Genomic DNA, 22613 nt, shown 5'->3' with positions numbered 1-22613 from the left:
ACACTTGCCACCGTGGATTCAAACTTTTCTATTCTACTAATCATTTCTGCCATGGAGGTCAAAATTTCTTTTCATGATTCATAATTCTCTCTTGAATCCTTTCAAAACATCCTGCATGGTTTTTTGTTACCTTGGGAGTTCACAGGGTCCTCTGACACATCAGGTATTGAGTCACTTTCCTTTGTTTTACAACATTTATTCATGCAACTCTGAATTTGTCTACTAGATCTGGATGTCATATTTCCTTTGATTGTTATTGTCTTCCCTGTTGGATTCTCTTAAAGTCTTTGGGTTTTCTTTCTCCTCGGAATTTTTGTAATTTCAGTCTTTCCACACCCCCTTACTTTACCCTATTGATAAATTTCTGACTTCCTCCCTTCTAATGTGGTTCCCTAGGGGATGAGGTCTCAAAACATATCAGTGTCTCCCCATGCTGGGCACTTCATAGTCTACATGTACAGTTCTCTGCCTCATGGGACTTCAGAAGGGTAGGGAGCAGAATTGACCCCAGATAGATGCTAGGCTCCTTTCTGGGGGCTCTGTGGAGTGCCACACAAGGAATTCTTTCCCATTCCTTCTTTTTCTCAGTTTTCTAACCCAACATTGCAGAATGGTGTTCTAGAAAAGAAAACAGGTTATAGGCTATTCTAGTAGGGATGTATTATTCAAGCAATGGGAATTTTTCAGAATGGGACAGACATGGAAATATATTGTTTTGTTTTTAAATAGAGAATCTGCTAGTAATCAGGGAGAGATTAAAGATAAGTGAGAGAGTGGAGATCAGTATGTGATGCCTGTAAAGCCAGTGGCTCTCCTTAATATCTCCTTTCTCTGCCATAGCCTGGTCCTCCCTTTGGTCTTTAAAGATGAGCTAGAAATAACATTCTTTTTTGAGTAGTACTTTACTTTTTTCCAATTACATGAAAAGATAATTTTCAGCATTTATTTTTCATAAGATTTTGAGTTCCAAATATTCCTCCCTCCTTCCTTTTAGTTCCCCTCTCCCAAAGATTGAAAACAACCTGTTATATATTATACATGTGCAATCATGTAAAGCATACTTCCAAATTAGTCATGCCATAAAAGAATAAATAAAATGAAAGAAAAACACATGCACAAAAACAAAGAAAGTGAAAACAATAAGCTTTGATCTGCATTCAGACTCCATATGGATATGGAGTTTTTCTCTAGATATGGATAGCATTTTCTATCATAAGTCTTTTGGAATTGTCTTGGATCATTGTATTGCTGAGAAGAGCTAAGTCAATCATAGTTGATCATTATACAGTGTATATTATGTTACTGTGTACAATATTCTCCTGGTCCTCTTCACTTCATTTAGCATCAGTTCATGTAAGTTTTTCTAGGTTTTTCTGAAATCCACCTGCTTAAATATATTCCTTATAATGTAAGAGTATTCCATTACACTAATATACCTCAAGTTCTTCAGCTGCCTAACTTGATGGGCATCCCCTCAATTTCTAATTCTTTGCCACCAAAAAAAACTACTGTAAATATTTTTCTATATGTACATCCTTTTCACTTTAAAAAATCTCTTTGGGATACAGACTTAGAATTGGTATTGCTGGATCAAAGGGTATACATAGTTTGATTTCCCTTTGGGCATGGCTGAAAATTCCTCTCCAGAATGGTTTGATCAGTTCACATCTCTACCAATAATGCATTAGTGTCCCAATTTTCCCACATCTTCTACAACATTTATCAATTTCCTTTTCTGTCATATTAGCCAATCTGATAGATGTGATGCAATACCTCAGAGTTGTTTTTTTAATTAGCATTTCCCTAATGAATAGTGATTTAGAGCAATTTTATATGACTAGAGATAGCTTTGATTTCTTCATTGGATAACTGCCTGTTCATATCATTTGACTATTTATTAATTGGAGAATGGCTTTTATTTTTATAAATTTTATTCAGCCCTCTGTCTATTTGAGAAATGATGCCTATATCCCAGACACTTGCTGTAAAAATTGTTTCCCTGCTAGAAAGTTCTGTTTTCCTTCTAATCTTGATTGCACTGGTTTTGTTTATGTAACAAAATTATCCATTTTGCATTTCCATTTTGCTTTCAATCTCTTGTTTGGTCATAAATTATTCCCCTCTCCATAGATATGACAGATAAACCATTCCTTGATCTCCTAATTTGCTTATGGTATCACCCTTTATGTCTAAATCATGTACCCATTTTGACCTTACCTTGGTATACAGTGTAAGATGTTGGTCTATACCTAGTTTCTGCCATACTGTTTTCCAGTTTTCCCAAGTTCTTTTTGTCAAATAGTGAAGCTGGAGTTTTTGGTTCATCAAACATTAAATTACTATAGTCACTCACTGATATGTCTTGTATAATTAATCTATTCCACTGATCCACCACTTTGTTTCTTAGCTATTACCAGATAGTTTTGATGAGTGCTACTTTTCAATATAGTTTGAGATCTGGTATGGCTAGTCTACCTTCCTTTGCATTTTTTCATTACTCCTTTTCATATTCTTGACCTTTTTCCTTCCAGATGAATTTTATTATTTTTTTCTAGCTCTATAAAATATGTTTTAGCATTTTTATTGTTATGGCACTGAATAAGTTAATTAATTTATGTAGAATTATAATTTTATTATATTACATCACCAAAAGTTTGACTAATTCAGAAAGTGTTATAATCAAGAGGAGGGAGGAGGGCAAATTCAAAATGGCAGATTAGAGGCAGCAATCCAGTCAAATTCTCCCAAAATTTGCCTCCCCAAAATTGTAAAATAATGTATCAGATTAGATTCTGGAATGGCAAAGTTAATAAAGGGTTGGAGTGATACATTTTTAGGCCAAGATATCTTGGGAAGTTGGTGAAGAGCTCTGTGACATTGGGCCATCCAGAAGCTCATGCAGCAGCAACAGCAGGAGTGGGCTTTGTGGGCAGTAGAAGTTTGGAAGTTCTCAGTCTAGAGATAATAAAGGGATCAGGCAACTGGTAAGAAAGAGATTACAGGTGACCCTGAGCTGGTACTAAATACAGGACTTGGTTGCATCGAACATACATAGTTTTGGGTTGTGGTATCATGGTGGGGAGGTGTACACTAGAATTTGCAGCTACAGGGGAGTAGGAGCCCTTCCTGGGTAAAGACTAGAGTGCACACTATAGAAAGCAGTGATCACACCTCTCCTCTGATTATGTCTCCTTGGAAGCACAAAAAAAACCTTACTGACTTCCAGAAATAACTATGAAAATATAAGTGAAAAAAATCCTGAAGTTTGAGACAGTGCTTAAAAAATTGTTTTTTACATGCAACTGGGAAATAAGATATACAGGCACTGGGGTATAAAAAGCCATCTTGTCCTACTAGAACGTTAGAGAGGGAATGGGGAGGATATAAGAGAGAACAGATTGGGGGAAGGGGTATTCAGTAGGCTCACTATTTTGGGGTGGGAGTAGGGGAAAGACAGGAAGAAAAATTGTAACTCAAAATCTTGTGGAAATGAATGTTGAAAACTGAAAATAAATAAAAATAACATAAAAAGAAATGGAAGAACCCATAAATGATTTTCCAAGAGAAAAAATCCTCAAGACCAAATGAATTTACAAGGGAATTCTACCAAACATTTTAAGATCAATTAATTCTAATGCTATATAAATTATACAGAAAAAAGATAAAGGAATCCTAAAATATTTCTTTCATGATGCAAATATGATTTTGATTCTGAAATCAGGAAAAGCAAGATCAGAAAGAAAATTATAGATCAATTTCTCTAATGAATATTGATTTAAAAATTTAAGTAATATACTAAGAAAAAGATTAGAGCAATAGATCACAAAGATCATACACTATGATTAGGATCAATTTATAACAGAAATGGAACTGGTTCAATATTAGGAAGACTGTCAGCACAATTGAGCAAATCAATAATAAAAACAATAAAAATCATAATTATATTAATAGATGCAGAAAAAGCTTTTGACAAAATGCAATACTCATTAATATTAAAAACACTGGAAAGTATTGAAATTAATAGACCTTTCCTAAAAATTAGAAGTAATAGTATTTATCTAAAACAAAGAACAATAATTATCTGTAACAGGGATAAACTTTAAGCCTTCTTAGTAAGATCAGGAATGAAACAAGGATGTCCATTATCACCATTATTACTCAATATTATATTAGTCATGATAGCTGTAATAATAAGACAAGAAAAGTTGAAGTAATATGAACAGGCAATGAGAAAATGAAATTGTAATTCATTGGAGGTGATATGATGATACAGTTAGAGAATCAACTAAAAAACTAGTTAAAACAACTAACTATGAGAGTAAAGTTGCACAATATAAAATAAACCCACAGATATCATCATCATTTCCATATATTACCAACAAAGTCCAGCAGAAAGAACTAGAAAGAGAAATTCCATTTAAAGTAAATGAAGAGCATATAAAATACTTGGGAGTCTGCCTGCCAAGATGAACCCAGTGTATCAGCAATGCCATATTCACAATGCCTATAGAGATTACAAATATGCTGATATAATTATCCATCACAAAATACGTCATGCTTGCCATATGGGGAAATAAACTAGAAAATTTATTAAGATACCAAAAGACTGAGTCCCAAAACCAGAAAGTGAAAGCCATCAGAGTAGTTATGACATTGGCACATGTAGATAAAGTAGAAAGCACCCACATTTTCAAGCCTTTAAAACAGAACAGGCTACCTCAGGCAAAGGTCCTCCTCTCCCCACTCACAGCAACCACCCAGCGTGCTCCCAGCAGCTCCGGCCCCCGGCAGTGCTTTGCCTGGTTCTATGGGTATTGCTTTCAAACATCTTTCCAAATCTCCAGGTTCTCCCTCTTTTAGCCTTGGTTCCCAGTTTTCACAGGGCCCTGTGCTTTTAGCCCATTCTCTGGCTAGAGAGGAATAAGGCAAATCCTCCCATCCTGGAATAGCAATTTCTCCCTCTAAAGCCCCACTGCTTCCAAATAGAGGCCTGACATTTTGTGATCCCATCCTCGTTGCCAAATGTGGAATGTGGTGCCTCCAGTATCCAAACAATCCTATGAACTTTTGGGCCTCCTTCTTATTGGTAGGGGTAGGAAAATCCTGAATCTTTTGTCGGGCTTGAGGAAGAATCTCCCTTAGCCCCTTGTTCCATTGTATACCCAAAAACTTCACATTCTGAGCTGCTCCTTGAACCTTTGCAGGGTTAATTTCCCACCCTTTACTTTTCATATGCTCAATTAAAAGGGTCAAACTCCTTTCCACTACTTTCGCATCTTTTCCCTGTATCATGATATCATCAATGTAGTGGGTAAGCTGTACACCAGGTAGCTTTAATTCATCCAACTGTTCAGCCACAATCCTGTGACAAATAGTGGGGCTATGTATGTACCCTTGTGGCAAGCGGGTGAAAGTATATTGTCTACCCTGCCAAGTGAAAGCGAAGTGGTCCCATTGTTTAGAGTCTATTGGGATTCCATAATATAGACTTATGAGATCTAGGGTTTTACAAGTGTTTTTCTGGGTTGCATTCTTATAAGGACAAGCTACTAGTACACCTGAATAGGTATCAACACAAGTACATATAAATCTGCATCCTTTATCCAGTGGTAGTGGACCAATATAATCTATTTGCCAGATTTGGGCTGGGACTTTTCCTCTTGCTATCTCTCCAGTTACTACCCGAGGAACAGTTCGCTCCTTTTCCAATTGACATATATGACATTCTTCTGCTATCTGTTTTAACAGTGAATGAGAGATACTAATACCTCTATCTTGTACCCACTGGTGTGTGGCCTGGACCCCCAAATGGCCTGCTGTTTGGTGGACCCATTTTGCTAATACCGGATCATCAGTTGTTGTCAAAGTAGGGACAATATGTTCAGTAGCAATCTTTGCCAGTCGATCAGCATGAGCATTGTACTCACGTTCTGGTGTGGTGGGGGCCACATGAGCATCTACATGAAAAACTGACAAGTCAGTGACCAAAGACATGTTCCAGATATCTTCCCATAATTCTTTGCCCCAGACTTGTTTACCATGAATTTCCCAATTTTCATTTTTCCACATGGGCATCCATGTAGCTAACCCATTAGCTACCGCCCATGAATCAGTGAATATATGACACTGTCCTCCTTGTTCTATTTTGATGGCTTGATATACTGCCATAAGTTCAGCATATTGGCTACTTGCACCTATCCCAGTACTTTCCAAAGTCCTTCTAGTACATGGGTTATAGGCCACTGCTTTCCAATGTCTTTTTTGCCCCAAATATTTTGCTGTCCCATCAGTAAACCATGCATGTCTCTTTTGTTCCTCAGTTAATACATCATATCCCTCATTCCATTTTACAGTGGACTGTACCAATTGTTGCTTTGGCTCAGGGGGTGTGTCATTCCTCTCAATTTCTATGTTTGCTATAGATTCATGCAGAGCAGAGACTCCGCTTTTGCCTGTTTTCACTCTATTTTGAATATACCACTTCCATTTGATTATACTAGCCTCTTGGGCATGTCCAATTCTGTGAGAAGCTGGGGTACTCATTACCCAGGTCATAATTGGGATTCCAGGTCTTAATATCACTTCATGGCCCACAGTCAGTTGTTCAGTCTCCACCAAAGCCCAATATGCAGCTAACAACTGCTTTTCAAAAGGTGTGTACTGGACTCCAGATGAAGGGAGTTTCCTACACCAAAATCCCAAAGGTACATTTCGGCTTTGTTGTTTTTGCCATAAGCTCCAGTTTGCATAATCATCTTGTACAGTCACTTGCAATTCCACTGGACCATTATGCATGGGCCACAAATCTAGGGCCAATTGTATGGCAGCCTTGGCTTCTTCAAAAGCTTTACTCTGCTCAAGTCCTCAATAGAATTCATATTTCTTCCATGTGACTCTATATAAAGGTTTTAAAATCTGTCCCAAATGATTTTTAGGGATTCTTATGCATATCCCAGTGGAAATTTTTCTTACTTCTTTCCTGTCCAACCAAAAGTCCTCTAAACAATGTAAATCATACCCATAGAACCAGGCAAAGAACTGGCAGGAGTGTGCAGGAGAGGCTGGGTGCTGCTAGCAAGTTATCACCTTATGTGTAAAAGTAGGGATAAGCTGCTGAAGGAAAGAGCTAGGATGGCTAGGGAGTCAGCTGGTTTGCCTGAGGATTCTTCTGTGTCACAGCACTCAGAAGAGCAAACTGGAGGGACTCATGTGGTCCAGGAGCAAGCTACTGTTCATGTAGCTAAAAGGAAGCAAAAAACTAGCAGAAGGAATGTGCATGCAGCTTTTGTACAGGCTGGGCAGAGTTGCCCTGACAGCTTTCAGGAGAATGTGTGTGAGGAGAATGGAACAAGGTTAGATGAGGAGTCTCCTAATGTAGAAGCTCTCCCCATACGAAGAAGAAGGCAGGAGAACCACCGAGGCAAAACAGAGTCCAGGGAGATAATTGAGGATTTCACTCAACAGGAGATCACTGATATATTGAGTAGATTTACCCAAAGAATGGGGGAGTCTTTAGTGTCTTGGATAGTAAGAATCACTGATGAAGGCGCGGGAGGAATAACACTGGACAATGAGGACTGTTTAAAATTCATAAGTATCAGTCAGAATCCTTTTGTACACCAGGCTTTTAGGGATCACCATATGCAAGGAGGAAATAACAAAACTAATCTTCTAGCTTTAGCTGCAGAAAGTTGCAAAAAGCAATATCCAACTGAATCTATGTGGCCTAGGGGAGACAGACCCTGGTACTCACTTAGAGACTGTATGAGAAAACTAAAGGAGGAGGTAATGAAAACTGCTATCCTGATTGGAGATGCAAATGCATATTATGATACCCCCCTAGGAGTTCCTCATAGAAATATCAAGCTAATGGTCCTGCAGTTGGCGGTTGGCGGCGGTTGCGGTTGCGGCAGCAGCAGAGGCAGCGGCAGCACGAAGCCCTTTTTTTTTTTTTTTTGAGTTAGGACTGCTAAGGACTTTCTGCTAAGGACTCCTGCTGAGGACTGCCAGGGGCCGGAGCTGCTGGGAGCGCGCTGGGTGGTTGCTGTGAGTGAGGAGAGGAGGACCTTTGCCTGAGGTAGCCTGTTCTGTTTTAAAGGCTTGAGAATGTGGGTGCTTTCTACTTTATCTACCTGTGCCAATGTCATAACTACTCTGATGGCTTTCACTTTCTGGTTTTGGGACTCAGTCTTTTGGTATCTTAATAAATTTTCTAGTTTATTCCCCCATATGGCAAGCATGATGTATTTTGTGATGGATAATTATATCAGCATATTTGTAATCTCTATAGGCATTGTGAATATGGCATTGCTGATACACCCAGCAACTATATGAACACAATTGCAAAACACTTTCCACACACAAATACAGATCTATACAACTGGAGAAATATTAATTTCTCATGGGTAGGCTCAGTCAATATAATAAAAATAGAATAACAATTCAACTTAAATTAATTTACTTATTCAGGGTCATACCAATCAAACTAGTAAAGAATTATTTTTATGGAGCTAGAAAAAATAACATTCATCAACAAGGACTAAAGGTCAAGAATATCAGGAGAATCCCTGAAAAAATATTGTGAAGTAAGGCAGCTTAGCAGTACCAGATTTCAAATCATATTGCAAAGCAGTAATCATCAAAACAATTTGGTAATGCCAAAGAAATGCAGTGTTAGATCAATGGGATAGATTAGGTATACCATAGCAAATGAGCAGAGTAATCTAGTGTTTTATATAATCAAAAATACAAATTTTAGGGGCCAGAACTCACTATTTGACCAAAATTACTGGGAAAACTGGAAAGTAGACTGGCAGAAACTAGATATAGACCACTAGCTCACACCATATACAAAAAGGGTAATATCACAAGAAAATTAGGCAAGCAAGGAAAAATATACCTGTCAGATCCATAGATAAGGGAAGATTTTGTGACCAACAAGAGATAGAGAGGGTCATGGGAAGTAAAATGGATAATTTTGAGTATATTCAATTGAAAAGTTTTTACACAAACAAAACAATTGCAACCAAGATTATAAGGAAAGCAAGAAACTGGAGGGAAATTTTTACAGCAAGTTTCACTGATCAAGGACTCATTTCTGAAATATATGGGGAGCTGAATCAAATGTACATAAGTAAAAGCCTTTTCCTAACTGATACAGGGCTAAAGGATATGAACAGGTGATTTTTAGAAGAAGAAATTAAAGCTATCTACAATCATAAGAAAAAAAACACTAAATCACTATTGATTAGAGAAATTCAAATTAGAACAACTCTGAAATACCACCTCACACCTAACAGATTTGATAACATGCCATGACAAACACTGGAGGGTATGTCAACAAATTAGGACACAATGCACTATTGGTGAAGTTCTGAACTGGAGAAAAAATGGAAACTATGCCCAAAGGGCAATAAGGGTGTACCTTTCAACTTGGCTAAAGCTCTATATCCCAAAGAGGTTAAAGAAAAAGAAAAGGGACCTATTTGTACAAAAATATTTATAGTAGCTCTTTTTGGTGGTGACATAGAATTGAAAATCAAGGGCATGTCCATCAATTGGGAGATAGGTGAACTAGTTGTGGTATATGATTGTGATGGAATACTATCATGCTATAAGAAATGACAAATAATATGATTTCAGAAAAATCTAGGAAAATTCATATGAATGGATGCAAAGTGAAGGGTGCAGAACCAGGAAAATATTGTACACAATATCAGCAATATTGTAGTGATGATCAGCCATAAAAGACTTAACTACTCTGATCAATACAATAATCAAGCATAATTCTGAAGGACTCATAAAGGAAAATTTTATCAAGAAAGAGAACTGATGAAGATTGAGCAGATTGAAATATATTTTTTTCACTTTTTTTGCAACATGGCTATTAGGGAGATATGTTTTAAATGATTTCACATATGTAGTTGATGTCATTATTACCTGCCTTCTCAATAGGAGGAGATGGAAAGGCAAAAATTCAGAACTCAAAAGTTTTTTTAATGAATTCTTAAAATAAGTAATAAATTTATCTAAAAGGTAGCCACTAAAAATAAGCTAGACAAGGACCAAAATTATATTTACCTTCATACAGTCCATCAAGAAAGGTTTTGTTAAATAAAATAATAACAAGCACAATTATGGCAGAATTATTACTTAAGAAAAAAATCAAATACAAACATTTCTCTAAAATTTCAAGAGTTCTATTTATATAAACATGAGTGATACATGGGTTGCATTCTGCTTTGTCTACTAAATCAAATCCAAAAAAAACTTCTACTAGGTAACATTGTGCCTAACTTTAGGTATTAAAGTAAAAATATATTTTTTTAAAAATATAATTCAGATATTAGTACTATGGTGGACAGCTCTATTGGTCAGAATTATTGAACTTCCCCCCCCATATTTAAAATTATAGATTTCATTTCAAATGATTTGAGTGTTGAAACATGATGTATTTTTTTTATTTATTTTAGTGATAAAATGACATTTCCTGCACATTCAGAAACTCATATTCTTGCTGGATTTTACAATGATTTTAAAGAAATCTCAAAAGTCATTTTGAAATACATTCCAATGTCTTCATTCTTTGGTTGTTTTAAGTGCCAGCACCAAATTCAGTACATCAGGTTAAGATCACTCAATTTTCCTGAAAGGTAAGACAGTGCCTTTTGAAGCTTATTTTAGATCTAGTCATCAATTATTTTCAAGAAATATACTGATGCATGTATAAACAAATAAATTGTTATTCATTTTGAGAACTTCGGTTTTCTCAGTCTAGTAAGGGAATACAATTTAAACTCACTATGTGTTTGGGCTACAAAAGTTTTGTTACTGTTGTTTATTTCCTACCTCTTTCACTGATCTATTTGTTCCTCAAGCGGTAGTCCAAATAAGCAAAAGTATTTGTGTAAATACATTTATCTACTTTAGTTACACAATTTACTGTTTGCTCTTGCTATATATCCTCCAATTTCACATACAACACTATGTAGAAACTCAAGTCCTCATCCCTCAAATTCCAGATTTCTTCCTAATGTTTCTTATGCTCTAAGAAAAGAAAATGAATATCCGAATACTCTCTAATATGGATTTTATAGAGATGGAGATGAATCTAAGGAATGGAGTTTCTACTAATATATATATTGGCAAATATACTCTACTGGTGTTACAACTGCAACCTGAAGCTTGAGGGGTCTAATTCCAAAATCTTATTGAAAAAAAATCTAATCACCAAAACACCTGTAAGTAAAATTTGCCTTGGATAATTTAACAAGTGGTTGAGTTATCATAGTGACACCTCAATTCACAAAACATAATCATGAATAATATCAACAAATCCACTATAAAGACTTGTAAGATGACCTATAACTCATTACTAGTTCCAGATTCTTCTAAAAGTCTGGAAAAAAAGACACATCAAAAACATATATTTGAGCCTGAATTATCTAGATAACTGCTTTAACCATGTGCTTTTCTTTGACTATGGGAACCTGACTAAAGAGATAAATCTAAAAATTATTTACTCTGATAGATTGCAGAAGTCTAAGTTGTGGGGTGGCTAGGTGGCACAGTAATTAGAACACCAGCCCTGGAGTCAGGAGGACCTGAGTTCAAATTCGGCCTCGGACACTTAACACAAAAGTAGCCGTGTGACCTTGGGCAAGTCACTTAACCCCAATTGCCCTACCTTCCCCCCTCCAAAAAGAAAAAAAAAGTCTAAGTTGTAATCATGTGACTAAATTATTTTCTGATTGTAATGATCAAAGAATCAAATTCCGGGAAGAGTATATCCATGTAAAGTCATGTAGATAATAGACAAGCTATAACAGTGGTTTATTCTAATATTTAACTAGGAAGAAAAAGTCATTTCTCTTATACAAATAATGACTATCTCTCCATGTTCTTTCTATTTCTCTCTCTTTTTTTCTTTATCTCAGACAAGAGCTCTGTGAAGAAGGAATTCTCCTAGAAGAAAATATTGAAATAGAACTCAATCCACATGTTTGTAATTAATGAGAAATGTTGACAAAACCATCATTGGTAACCAATAATATAACACTGGACTTTCTTGTGTGCCAAAAATTTTGATATTTGGTATAATATGAGGTTTGGTTCTGTATTTTGATTCCTTTGTTCAGATAGTATGATTAAATATAAAACTCTAATGTTCCCATACAATGGAAGTCTTGAAAGTCTAATGTAGAGGGAACAAACAAATAGCATGTGATGGGGATTCTCTGAGACTATTCCAAAATACTACTTAGAACAATTTTAAATTTTTATTTTCCAGCTGTCAAATTATTTATCACATTATTGCTTACCAAAATATATATTAATAAACATAATGTTTAAAGGATTCACATACACTTGAATATACGGTTCTCTCTTGTATATTTTGTGAAATTCAGTGGTAGATTAAATTAGTAGATCTTTTCCATGAATGAATTTATGATTCTGAGGAGCCATAAGAATTACTATGAATCAATGAATCTATAAGCATATATGAAGCCCCAACAATAAGCTAGGCACTATGCATGCTAGGCTCCAGAGATTTCTTTTAAACAAAGAAATAATTTATAGTCTCAAAAATTTTAGTGTGTGTGTTTTAATTATGCTTCTATTAGGAGACCTTCAAAGATAGCTGAGTAGGTAAAGCACTACAGCCTAGCTTTCTCCCATAACTACTCTAACAGAGAACAAAGAAGATCACTGGAATGAGCAATGGTTGGGAAATACAGACAGAAACCAGTGAGCCATTTTTTCTGCATAGAGAAAAACAACCAAAGGCCTGCCTACTGACATACCAGAGAGAGTCTAGCCAAAAAGTCCACATAGAGCCTTCTAGTATTGAAAGTGGACTGGCACATGTGAGACTGAATACCAGAATAGGGATCAAGATCACAGATCCATCATGGACTGGGCCTAAGATCATCATCTGCAAAGAGCAAAGTAAGAAGCAAATGATCGCCTCATTTCTCTGATCCCAGATCTGAGGTGTACATGCAAACCTAGATTTTCAGCGGAGCAACCAAATATGACAGCAACAATCTTTTCAAGGACTCCCCCTCCCCTCTGTCACATATGTTAATTTTTTTCTTAAAAATTAAAATCTTTCTCTAGGACTGGTTTGCCTAGGGAACTAAGGCTTGAACCATGCATTTCTTCATATAACTTCCAGGTAACTCTGGTCAGATTGATGTGATTTCCTGGAAGTTTAACTTATGTGGAACTGAGTCCCTTCCAACTTGGCAGATATCCTGCATCAAGTTTCCACATCCTGCCCAAAAGGACAGAAGTGTTTCCAGAAGGAAATGGGAGTCACATCTATTAAACCTAGATGTTACAGTATCCTGGTTTAGTATCTTTTCTATATTACAGTTAAGTAAACCTCCTCTGGTTAATTGTTGAATAATCTCTATAAATTTCTCATTTGTTGTTGCTTATTACATTTGACACAGAAAATAATTAAGACAAGATGGCATTATGTTTCAAATCATGACCTGAGTAAAGGAAAGATACTCAAGTAGGGTAAGAATATAGCTGGGTAGGGCCACAGTATAACCACAGATACTTATGGCAGGAGTCCTTCTGATGGTACATAGGTAGCCCTCTTAGTTCTGTAGAGAGCAGAAGATGGTACTCAAGCAGGCAGACAGGAGGAATAACAAAAGTGCCAGATCTAGCATTTTCTGGTAATTAAAGAAGATCTTCCTGCCAAAATCAGACTGCTTTCATGTCACGGTAAATTGGCCCAGAAACTGGTAATAGTACGAGTGAGAGAATTTAGTGGGAGTGAGGACTGACAGGCGATAGCTAGGAACGATGGGGTGAAATTATGGTCTCCAACCCAGAGGTTGTGCTGCATCTTATTGAAATCAGACCCATAAAGTAGGAGAATGGGAGTAGAAATAAGAGACTTGGGAATTTTTAACAGGGCTCAGAAATGTTTAGGCTTCTTCTATTACTACATCACACAGTGTCAGTAGGGGGTGGGCAGGCCTTCACCAAGGAAGGGAGCAGTTTAAAAGAAAGTACAAAGGGCCTGATGAGTGCTAGAGCATTGGTACCCAAAGCCATTGCCTGTCGGAGCCAATGCAGAGACTCTTTGTGCGTCAGAGATCCATAGGCTTGGGGGATTCTTTGAAGACTCATTGATACCACCTAAGTAACCTTATTGACATTAGAGGCCTTAAATGGGGTCTGTCTTTTGTTTCTTTTTTGGTTTTTGAGAGGGGGTGTTATAACACCAATGCAATATTCACAGTGCCCATAGCAGCTATGAATATGCTGGCGTAGTTCTGAATCACAAAATTTAACTGATCTTCACATGGAAGACAAAACCAAAATATTTATTCAAACACCAGGAAGCCAAATGCCAACATCATAAAGCTAACTCCATCATAGTACAACAAAGAAGTTGGTACACATTACCAATGCAGCAAGCACTGACATCCCCAAACTTTCCCTCCACCAGGGCTTCAAAAACAGCAGTCTCCCTTAAGCAAAAAATGCCCCTCTCACTCACCCTAGCTGCTCTGCCTCAGCTCTGCCTGCTCCCAGCTCTGCTCATGCTCTGCTCTGCTCCTTACTGTTTTACCCTTTTTACAAGGTCCTGCCCCGTGGGCTCCCATGTGATTACCTTCAGCCTATTAAGGGGGAGGCAGATCTTCACATTCCCTTCGGCCTATTAAGGGCAATACAATGTATACTGCTTCCAATCAAAGACTCTTGATACAATCAAAGTCAAGGCTCAAAGGCACTTTATTAGCTAAAACTCAATCCAGAGAAAAAGCAAAAAATCCCATTTTGCTTGCTATTACAGGTGTTACTCAACCTAGCCCCATAAAGTTGCATTTCTACTGTAGCTAGTTTCCTAACAGGATCTGTAAGGGCTTTATAGGTGACATTCCTAGAGGGCAAGGGTTTTCCAATGAAACCTCTCCCTCCCCAACTGCCATGACCTGCAATGTCTATGACCAGCCTTACTTAGGGACAATCTAACTGGGTCCCACAAGTAGCAGACCAGTGAAATGGTGTTAAAAACGACCCCCTTCAAGTGGTGTCAGACTCTCCTTATGGGCATTCTTTACCAAACGATCATAGAGGTGTATGCAAATAAACCAGTAAAATTTGAGTGGGAGATTGGGAAAACAATGGAGGTCAGGGCAAATATGGCTATTAGTATAAAAAAAGGTCACAAATGGTGACATAAGGCCCTACATCTGATAGCCTTCCCCAAAGGTAACTTTGGGTGTAGCTTTTGAAATGTGTGGTTGATATGAAACAATGGATCATCAGTCTACAGGGGTATTAGTGAAACTATATCATGAATTCCAGGATTCAGAAGTAAAGCCCCTTCATCCTCATGCAAGATTTTGACATCTTTTAACGATCTCATTCCACTTGGTATTTTTGAGCCAAATGCATAGACTTGAGGGACTTTGGGGACCTGTCCCCCTTCAACTGAGACCAAGATTACCCTGCAGCTTAGATCATCCTCTATATAAGACATTTGGGGGACTGGTAGCCATATGTCTTAGTTGTAGTGGCCTAGAAAGGAAGAGAGGGGGCAATACATATATAAATGACTGCTGAATGCAGAAATAGAAAGGTTATAATGAAACTGCCTTGTGTATACATAGAGGTACTCAGATAGTGCCAAATGGAAATAACACCATATAGTTACTATCAAACGATATAAGGAAAACTGGATGAAGGGGGAATGAAAAACATTTCCTCTGTATATTGCTTAACGGCAATAATATTGCCTTCAAAGAGGTGGTCTATTCTGATATAAACCACTTATAATTAACTAGATTAAAATGAACAATATGATAACAGAATGTATTTATGTGAAATCACTTTGTGGGAAGCCAAAGTGAATATGAAGAGCAAAGAACAAATGAAAGGTTCATCAGGAAAGACATGGAATTTATTGATATAAAGAATAGTTAATGGACTAGATGTCCACATAGCTCTTGGAGATCAAACCAAATTTGTGGCTTACTATCTGGCTTGTGGGAGTGAGAGTCAAAAGGACTTAAGAGATTTCTAACTGGGTTAGAAATGCCTCTCTTCATGGAGAACAAAATGCAATAAGAAATGGTTCTGGCTAGAGATCTAAGTGCTACTGGGGTATGTGATGTGTGGGAACATCTAAGATCTAAACTTTTTCGTAGAAATATTGTAAGACCAGGTCATAAAATGACCAATCGGTACTTCTGACAAAGGAGAAAGTGGCAATTTGAGATCATCAAGGAATTGATGAAAAGCAAAAAAAAAGGGGGGGGGGACAAAATCCTTTTGCAAAATTGTGATATAGTTTTAATGGCTCTGATCAAATGAAATTATAGTTCCTGATGGAATCCTAATAAAGCTGCCCCCAACCCCAAGATTCTAACTTCCTTATGGGTCCCACTGAGTAGCAGACATGTCCTAATTTAACCCCACAATATGGCTTTAACCACACCAGTCCCCCAGACTCAATCATAGGCCCTACTGAACAGCAGACCCACTGCCCTTATCTAGTCCCTCCCTTTCCCTCCCCCCCTACTCAATATCCTAACTTCTTCATATATGCCTCACTGCTCACTAGAAAAAGAGGTGTGTCCATGAACTCACATTTCTCACAGAAATAGCAGGAGTGTCCATGCACTCAACCACAACCACATCCATCTAGTCTCAGACAGGACCACAACACCCAGCCAATAAGAAAAACAGCATCACCAGGATGTTTATGAGGATATGGACCCCATAATAATAGAAGGGACTTTCCCTAAGTAGGCACCTGTGCAGTAACAGCAAAGTCTGTCCTTTAGGTGAACTTATGATGGAAAGAGGTTTATTATATCATTCTCATACATACATAGCCCCCAAATGTTTTTTTCTGCATATATTGTGGGTAATTACACATGCACTTCCATTGAGGCTGGGACACCTTCCCCATCACACAAGCCCTTAACAAACTCTTCCTGCCTTTTTAATATTTATAATTTCTATTATGAAATTGCATCTTTACACTATAAAAATCGATCTTGCTTTCACTAAAGCTGCTGATTCCTCTTGGAATTTAGCCCACTTCATTTTTTTTACATCCATATGGTTTGAGAGGATTGATATAATATCACAAACAAATAGTTCTGTTTTATTACTTCACAGGGAAAAGAAATTATTTAATCCATTTCAACATATATTAAGTTCCTACTATGTGCAGGCCAAAGTATGGCATAATGGAGAAAGGACCAGCTTTAGATTTATAAATATATGAGAACTCACAAGTCATGTGTTCATATTTTGCCTTTGACTCATTCTGCCTGTGTGTGACCATGGCCAAACAATTCCATAGGACTACAAATTACAGACACATGACCAATTTGCATCAGTGCTAGGTGGTAGCATTGGGAAGACCTCAGTTCAAATCCAGCCTCTCAGGGTTGTTCTGAATATAAAATGAGATAGTATTTGTAAAGCACTTGGCATAGTGCCTATCATAGAGTAGATGTTTCTTGCCCTAATTAAGTCACTGTTCTCCCTCCCCCCAACCCCACAAAAGGAACAAACCACTATTCGAGATAATGGGCTAGGAAAACAAAATAGTTCCTACCCTCAAGAAACTTACATGTATAAAGGTTGGATTGAGTGCTACTTATTCAATCAAGCCATCCCATCTCCACTTAAAGTAAGGGATAAGATACTTAATCCATCTAAATCACAGGCTTGAGACTAAGTATCAAAAGTCTTTGAAAACCAGTAGATGAAATAAAAAAAATGGTTAAAAGAAAATGCATTCCAATTGGGTAAGAGATTTCATCCCAACCTCTGAACCATACAGAAAATCACTGTTAGCTACCATTAGAGAGTTCCACAAGTGGTAGTAATATCAAATTCCAGCAAACCCCTGAGAAGAAGCTGCCAAAAGTGGAAGCAGAAGGTTTGGCTTCAGAAGGACCTTGCCAACTTTGAAGGGTCCAAGGGATTTTGAACTTTTAATTTTCCTTCCAACATCTTCCTGGGACAGCAATCGCTGGAGACAGTGCTGTCGTTGGGAACCAAGGCAGACTGGACGGAGATTCGCCATGTTTAAGAGGAATTTTTGAGCCCTCTACAAATAGAAGAAAAGTACTTGCAACAATAAAGTACTAAGCTTACCCTTGCTACACATGCTCTAAGCCTTGGCCCACTTTACTTTGGACTGTCTATGTCCTTAGGGTACTGTGTCAAAGAATTCTCCGTATGGAGAGAGAAAATGTTTTGTACCATTTGTTCTTAAAGGGTGGGACCAAGGATAGGACAGCTCCTTAGTGCACATGCCTTAGTAAATAACTGTTTACAAAAATTTCTCAAGGTTGACTGAATAAATGATTCTTAACTGGCAAGGTTGACAATTCAAAAACTACCTACAGCCTTTGAAGTACCCTAAGATTCCAAGGACATTTGGTCTTCTTCTGGGAACAAACATTTGTGAAAATAACATTTGGGATAAGAATTTTCAAAATTTATATGAGGTACACATACTTCTGGGAGATGGGTGGGAAGGCATATATAATATTGTGCGTGTACATGTATAGGAAGTGCAACATACAACAAAGGAGGTGAAATCTGTTCGGATAGTGGCTGACCAGAGACTTGAAGGAAAATAAGTTATCCATAAAGTGGGGGAGGAGGAAGGCATACATTCTAAATATAACAACACAACATTGTTGCTGGGCTTAGAAGAGCTAGGCATTCACCTTCTCCCTCTGATGAGACTCCTAAAACTGGACCCTTGCTCACAAACTGAGTCAAATGCTGGCTGAACATGACACCTAAAAGAGGATTCAAGCTCCTTTTTTCTAGAATTCTTTCCATCTTTATACTCCCCACCTTAGAGACCTAGGGAGGATCACTAAAAAGTGGAGGTTTAGTTCATCTCTTTCATCTCCCTATAAAGGAGAGTCAAAAGTTTCAGTACATAATATAGATGAGGTATATGACATCAATTTATTTACTCCAGAGTAAGAAATTCATCACATACATAAACTCAACTTATAACTACTATTATGCTCTCCCAGGTTAGTGCTGAAAACATTAAAACATGAAGCTGTTCATAGTATCATTAAGTAAGCATTTAACCTTCCACTTGACTTTGCAGCCTCTAAACAACTCTCTTCTGGCAAGTCAAACCAGGGACAATTCACATCCTTCTACCAATAGTTATTTTTTTCTTCCATGAATCAATGCCATTCTCAAACTCCCCCAGATTCCATCTATCACTGTCCTACTTTCCCTCTAACACTTCCCGTTTCTGTCATATTAGCCAATCTGGTATATGTGAAGTGGTACCTCAGAGTAGTTTTAATTTGCATTTCTCTAATCAATAGTGATTTAAATCCGGGCTTCTTGAACTTTTTTCCACTTATAACTAGGCAGCATTTATTGGTGTTGCATGACTTAAACGCATGTGCAGTGCAAAGTATGCATGTTTCTGCTCAGAACCAAGGCTGCAGTGAAGTAGTGCAATGCAACATGGGCAGAAACCCCTCAGATTCATTATGCATTTGATTTTTAAATTAATTATGGTTGTTTCATGTTCAGAAAACTTTTGCTATTGCCAAATTCAGTGCAACCCCATATGATGTCACAAAGTACGGTTTAAGAAGCACTGAAAAATCATTTTTTTCATAAATTATAAATAGCTTAGATTTCTGTGTCTGAAAACTGCCTGTTCATATCCTTTGGCTATTGATGAATTGAGTAATGACTTGTATTTTGATAAATTTGACTCCATTCTCTATATATTTGAAAAATGAGGCCTTTATCAAAGATACTTGTTGCAAAATTTTTCCCAGTTTTCTGCTCTCCTTATAATTTTGGTTTAGTTTTGTTTGTGCAAAACCTTTTCAATTTTATAAAATTGAAATTATCGATTTTATAATGTTCTTTACATCTTCTTTGATCCTAAATTCTTCTCTTATCCATAAATGTGACAGATGTACTACCATTTCATGCTATGGTATCACCCTTTAGTTATAAATCATGTCCCCATTTTGATCTTATCTTGGTAAATGGTGTGAGATGTTCATCTATACCTATCCTCTGCCATACTGTCTTCTTGTTTTCCAAGGAATTTTTGTCAAATAATGAGTTTTTGTTCCAAAATCTTGGATCTTCAGATTTATCATATACTAGATAATTACAGTTATTTACTATAATATAATTTGTACCTAATCCAGTACCAGATTATTTTGATAATCATTGCTTTATCATACAGTTTGATATCTGGTATGGCTAGACCACACTCTCACACATTTTTTTTCTCATTGATTACCTTGATATCCTTGAGCTTTTGTTCTTCCAGATGAATTCTGTTATTTTTTTTAATTCTATAAAATAATTTTTTATAGTTTGATTGGTATGACACTGAATAAAAAGACTAATTTAAATAGAATTGCAATCTTTATTTTATTGACTTGATCTACCTGTGAGCAATTCATGTTTTTGTAGGTCTTTAGATCTGACTTTATTTTGTGAAAAGGGTTGTATAGTTGTGTTCATATAGTTCCTGGGTTTGTCTTGGCAGGTAGACTCCCAAATATTTTATGCTGTCTACAGTCATTTTAACTGGGATTTCTCTATCTCTTGCTGCTGGACTTTGTTGGTAATATATAGAAATGCTAATGATTTATGTGGGTTTATTTGGTATCCTACATCTTGGTTAATGTTGCTAATTATTTCAACTAGTTTCCTAGTTGATTCTCTGGGTCTGCAAAGAGCAAGAGTTTTGTCTTCTCGTTGCCTATTCTAATTCCTTTCATTTCTTTTTCTTCTCTTATTGCTATAGCTAACATTACTAGTACAGGATTAAATAACAGCAGTGACAACGGGCATCCTTGCTTCACCCTTGAACTTATCAGGAACCCTTGTAACTTATTGCCATTACACACAATGGACATTATCTCTCCTAGATCTATTTTACAAGTCAGTTGTTTTTCTAATGTGGTGTTTTACATTTTTTTCCATTTTCTCCTTTTTTTTAATTTGATTGACTCTTGATGTGTCTAGAGTCCTTAGCTTCTATTTGCCCAATTCTAATTTTTATGGAATTATTTTCCTCATTTAGCTTCTGTACCTCTTTTTCCATCTGGCAAGTAGTACTTTTTTAAATTTTTTGGTCTTTATTAATTTCTTTGTTTACTTTTAGTTTACAGGATTCAATTCCACAATTCATTGAGTTTGAAATTTTCTCCCTCTCACTCCCCTCCCCGCCCTCATGGCAGCATACAATCAAGTATAGGATCTACAAATAGTTTTACATTAGACATTAGTCAGGTTATAAAGAAGGATTGTATTGGATGGAATGAACAATGTGAAAGAGCAAACAAAACCAAACAAGAAAAAGACAGAGAGCAGGCAGTTTGCTTCAATCTGCATTCAAACTCTGTTCTTTCTAGTTCTTTCTCTGAATGTAGACATCTCTCTCCATCATGTGTCTTTTGGAGTTGACTTATAACCCTGCATTGCTGAGAAGAGTCCAGTCTATCAAAGATGGTCATCACACATACGTTGTGTCTGTAATTGTGTACAAATTTCTCCTGGTTCTGCTCTTCTCATTCATCATTAGTTCATATAAGCCTCTCCAGGTAAATATGAAGTCCATCTGTTCCTCGTTTCTTATAGCACAATAGTATTCCATAACATGAATATACCAGAACTTGTTTAGCCATTCCCCAATTGATGGGCATCCCCTTAATTTCCAATTCTTTGCCACCACAAAAAGAGCTGCTATAAATATTTTTGTACATATGGGTCTTCCTCCCACTTCTATGATCTCTTTGGGATACAACCCTCTTAGTAGTATTGCTGGGTCAAAGGGTAGGAAATTACTTATAGCCCTTTGGGAATAGTTCCAGATTGCTCTCCAGAATAGTTAAATCAGTTCACAACCCCACCAACAATACATTAGTGTTCCAATTTGCCAAATCCAAATCCTCTCCAGCATTTGTCATTTTCTGGTTTTGTCATCTTAGCCAATCTGACCAGTGAGATGTGGTACCTCAGAGTTGTTTTGATTTGCATTTCTCTAATCAATAGTGAATTAGAGCATTTTTCCATATGCTTATAGATATCTTTCATTTCTTCCCCTGAAAACTGTCTGTTCATATCTTTTGATGATTTATCAATTGGAGAATGACTTGAATTCTTATACATTTGATGCAATGCTCTATATATTTTAGAAATGAGTCCTTTATCAGAAACATAGGTTGTAAAAGTTCTTTCCCAATTTTCCACTTCCCTCTTTTTTTGTAGTTTATTATTTTATATTTTAGTTTACATCATTCATTTCCACAAGATTTTGAGTTAGTAGGACATGGTGGATCTCTATGTCCCAGTGCCTGTGTATCTTATTTCCCAGTTACATGTAAAATAATAATAATAATAATAATAACAATATATTTTTAAACCTTTGAATTCCAGATTCTTTCCCTTCCTCCCTTGTCACCCACCATTACTAGGAAGATAAGCAATTCAATATAGGCTGTACATGTGTAGCTATGCAAAACATTTCCATAGTGGATATATTGTGAAAGACTGACTATATTTCCCTCCATCCCATCCCACCTCCCACTTGTTCTACT

The 22613-nt window shown here is 36.9% G+C and overlaps 1 protein-coding gene across 1 annotated transcript in view; it reads left to right on the top strand.

Annotated features, from left to right (window-relative positions):
* Positions 1 to 12012, top strand: part of LOC138149810 (lipase member I-like) — a 48243-nt gene extending 36231 nt beyond the window's left edge. The window contains exons 8-10 of the mRNA XM_069073061.1: positions 2838 to 2984; positions 10473 to 10652; positions 11937 to 12012. Coding sequence (XP_068929162.1) covers positions 2838 to 2984; positions 10473 to 10652; positions 11937 to 12012 — 403 coding nt within the window. The remainder of the gene's footprint in view (positions 1 to 2837; positions 2985 to 10472; positions 10653 to 11936) is intronic.
* The last annotated feature ends 10601 nt before the right edge of the window (positions 12013 to 22613 follow it).

The sequence above is a fragment of the Petaurus breviceps genome, unplaced genomic scaffold, assembly GCF_028583685.1.
Source record: "Petaurus breviceps papuanus isolate PSGF00001 unplaced genomic scaffold, PetGlider_PUasm1.0 90849, whole genome shotgun sequence".
Classification (NCBI taxonomy): domain Eukaryota; kingdom Metazoa; phylum Chordata; class Mammalia; order Diprotodontia; family Petauridae; genus Petaurus; species Petaurus breviceps.
This window is presented reverse-complemented; position numbering and strand designations above follow the sequence as displayed.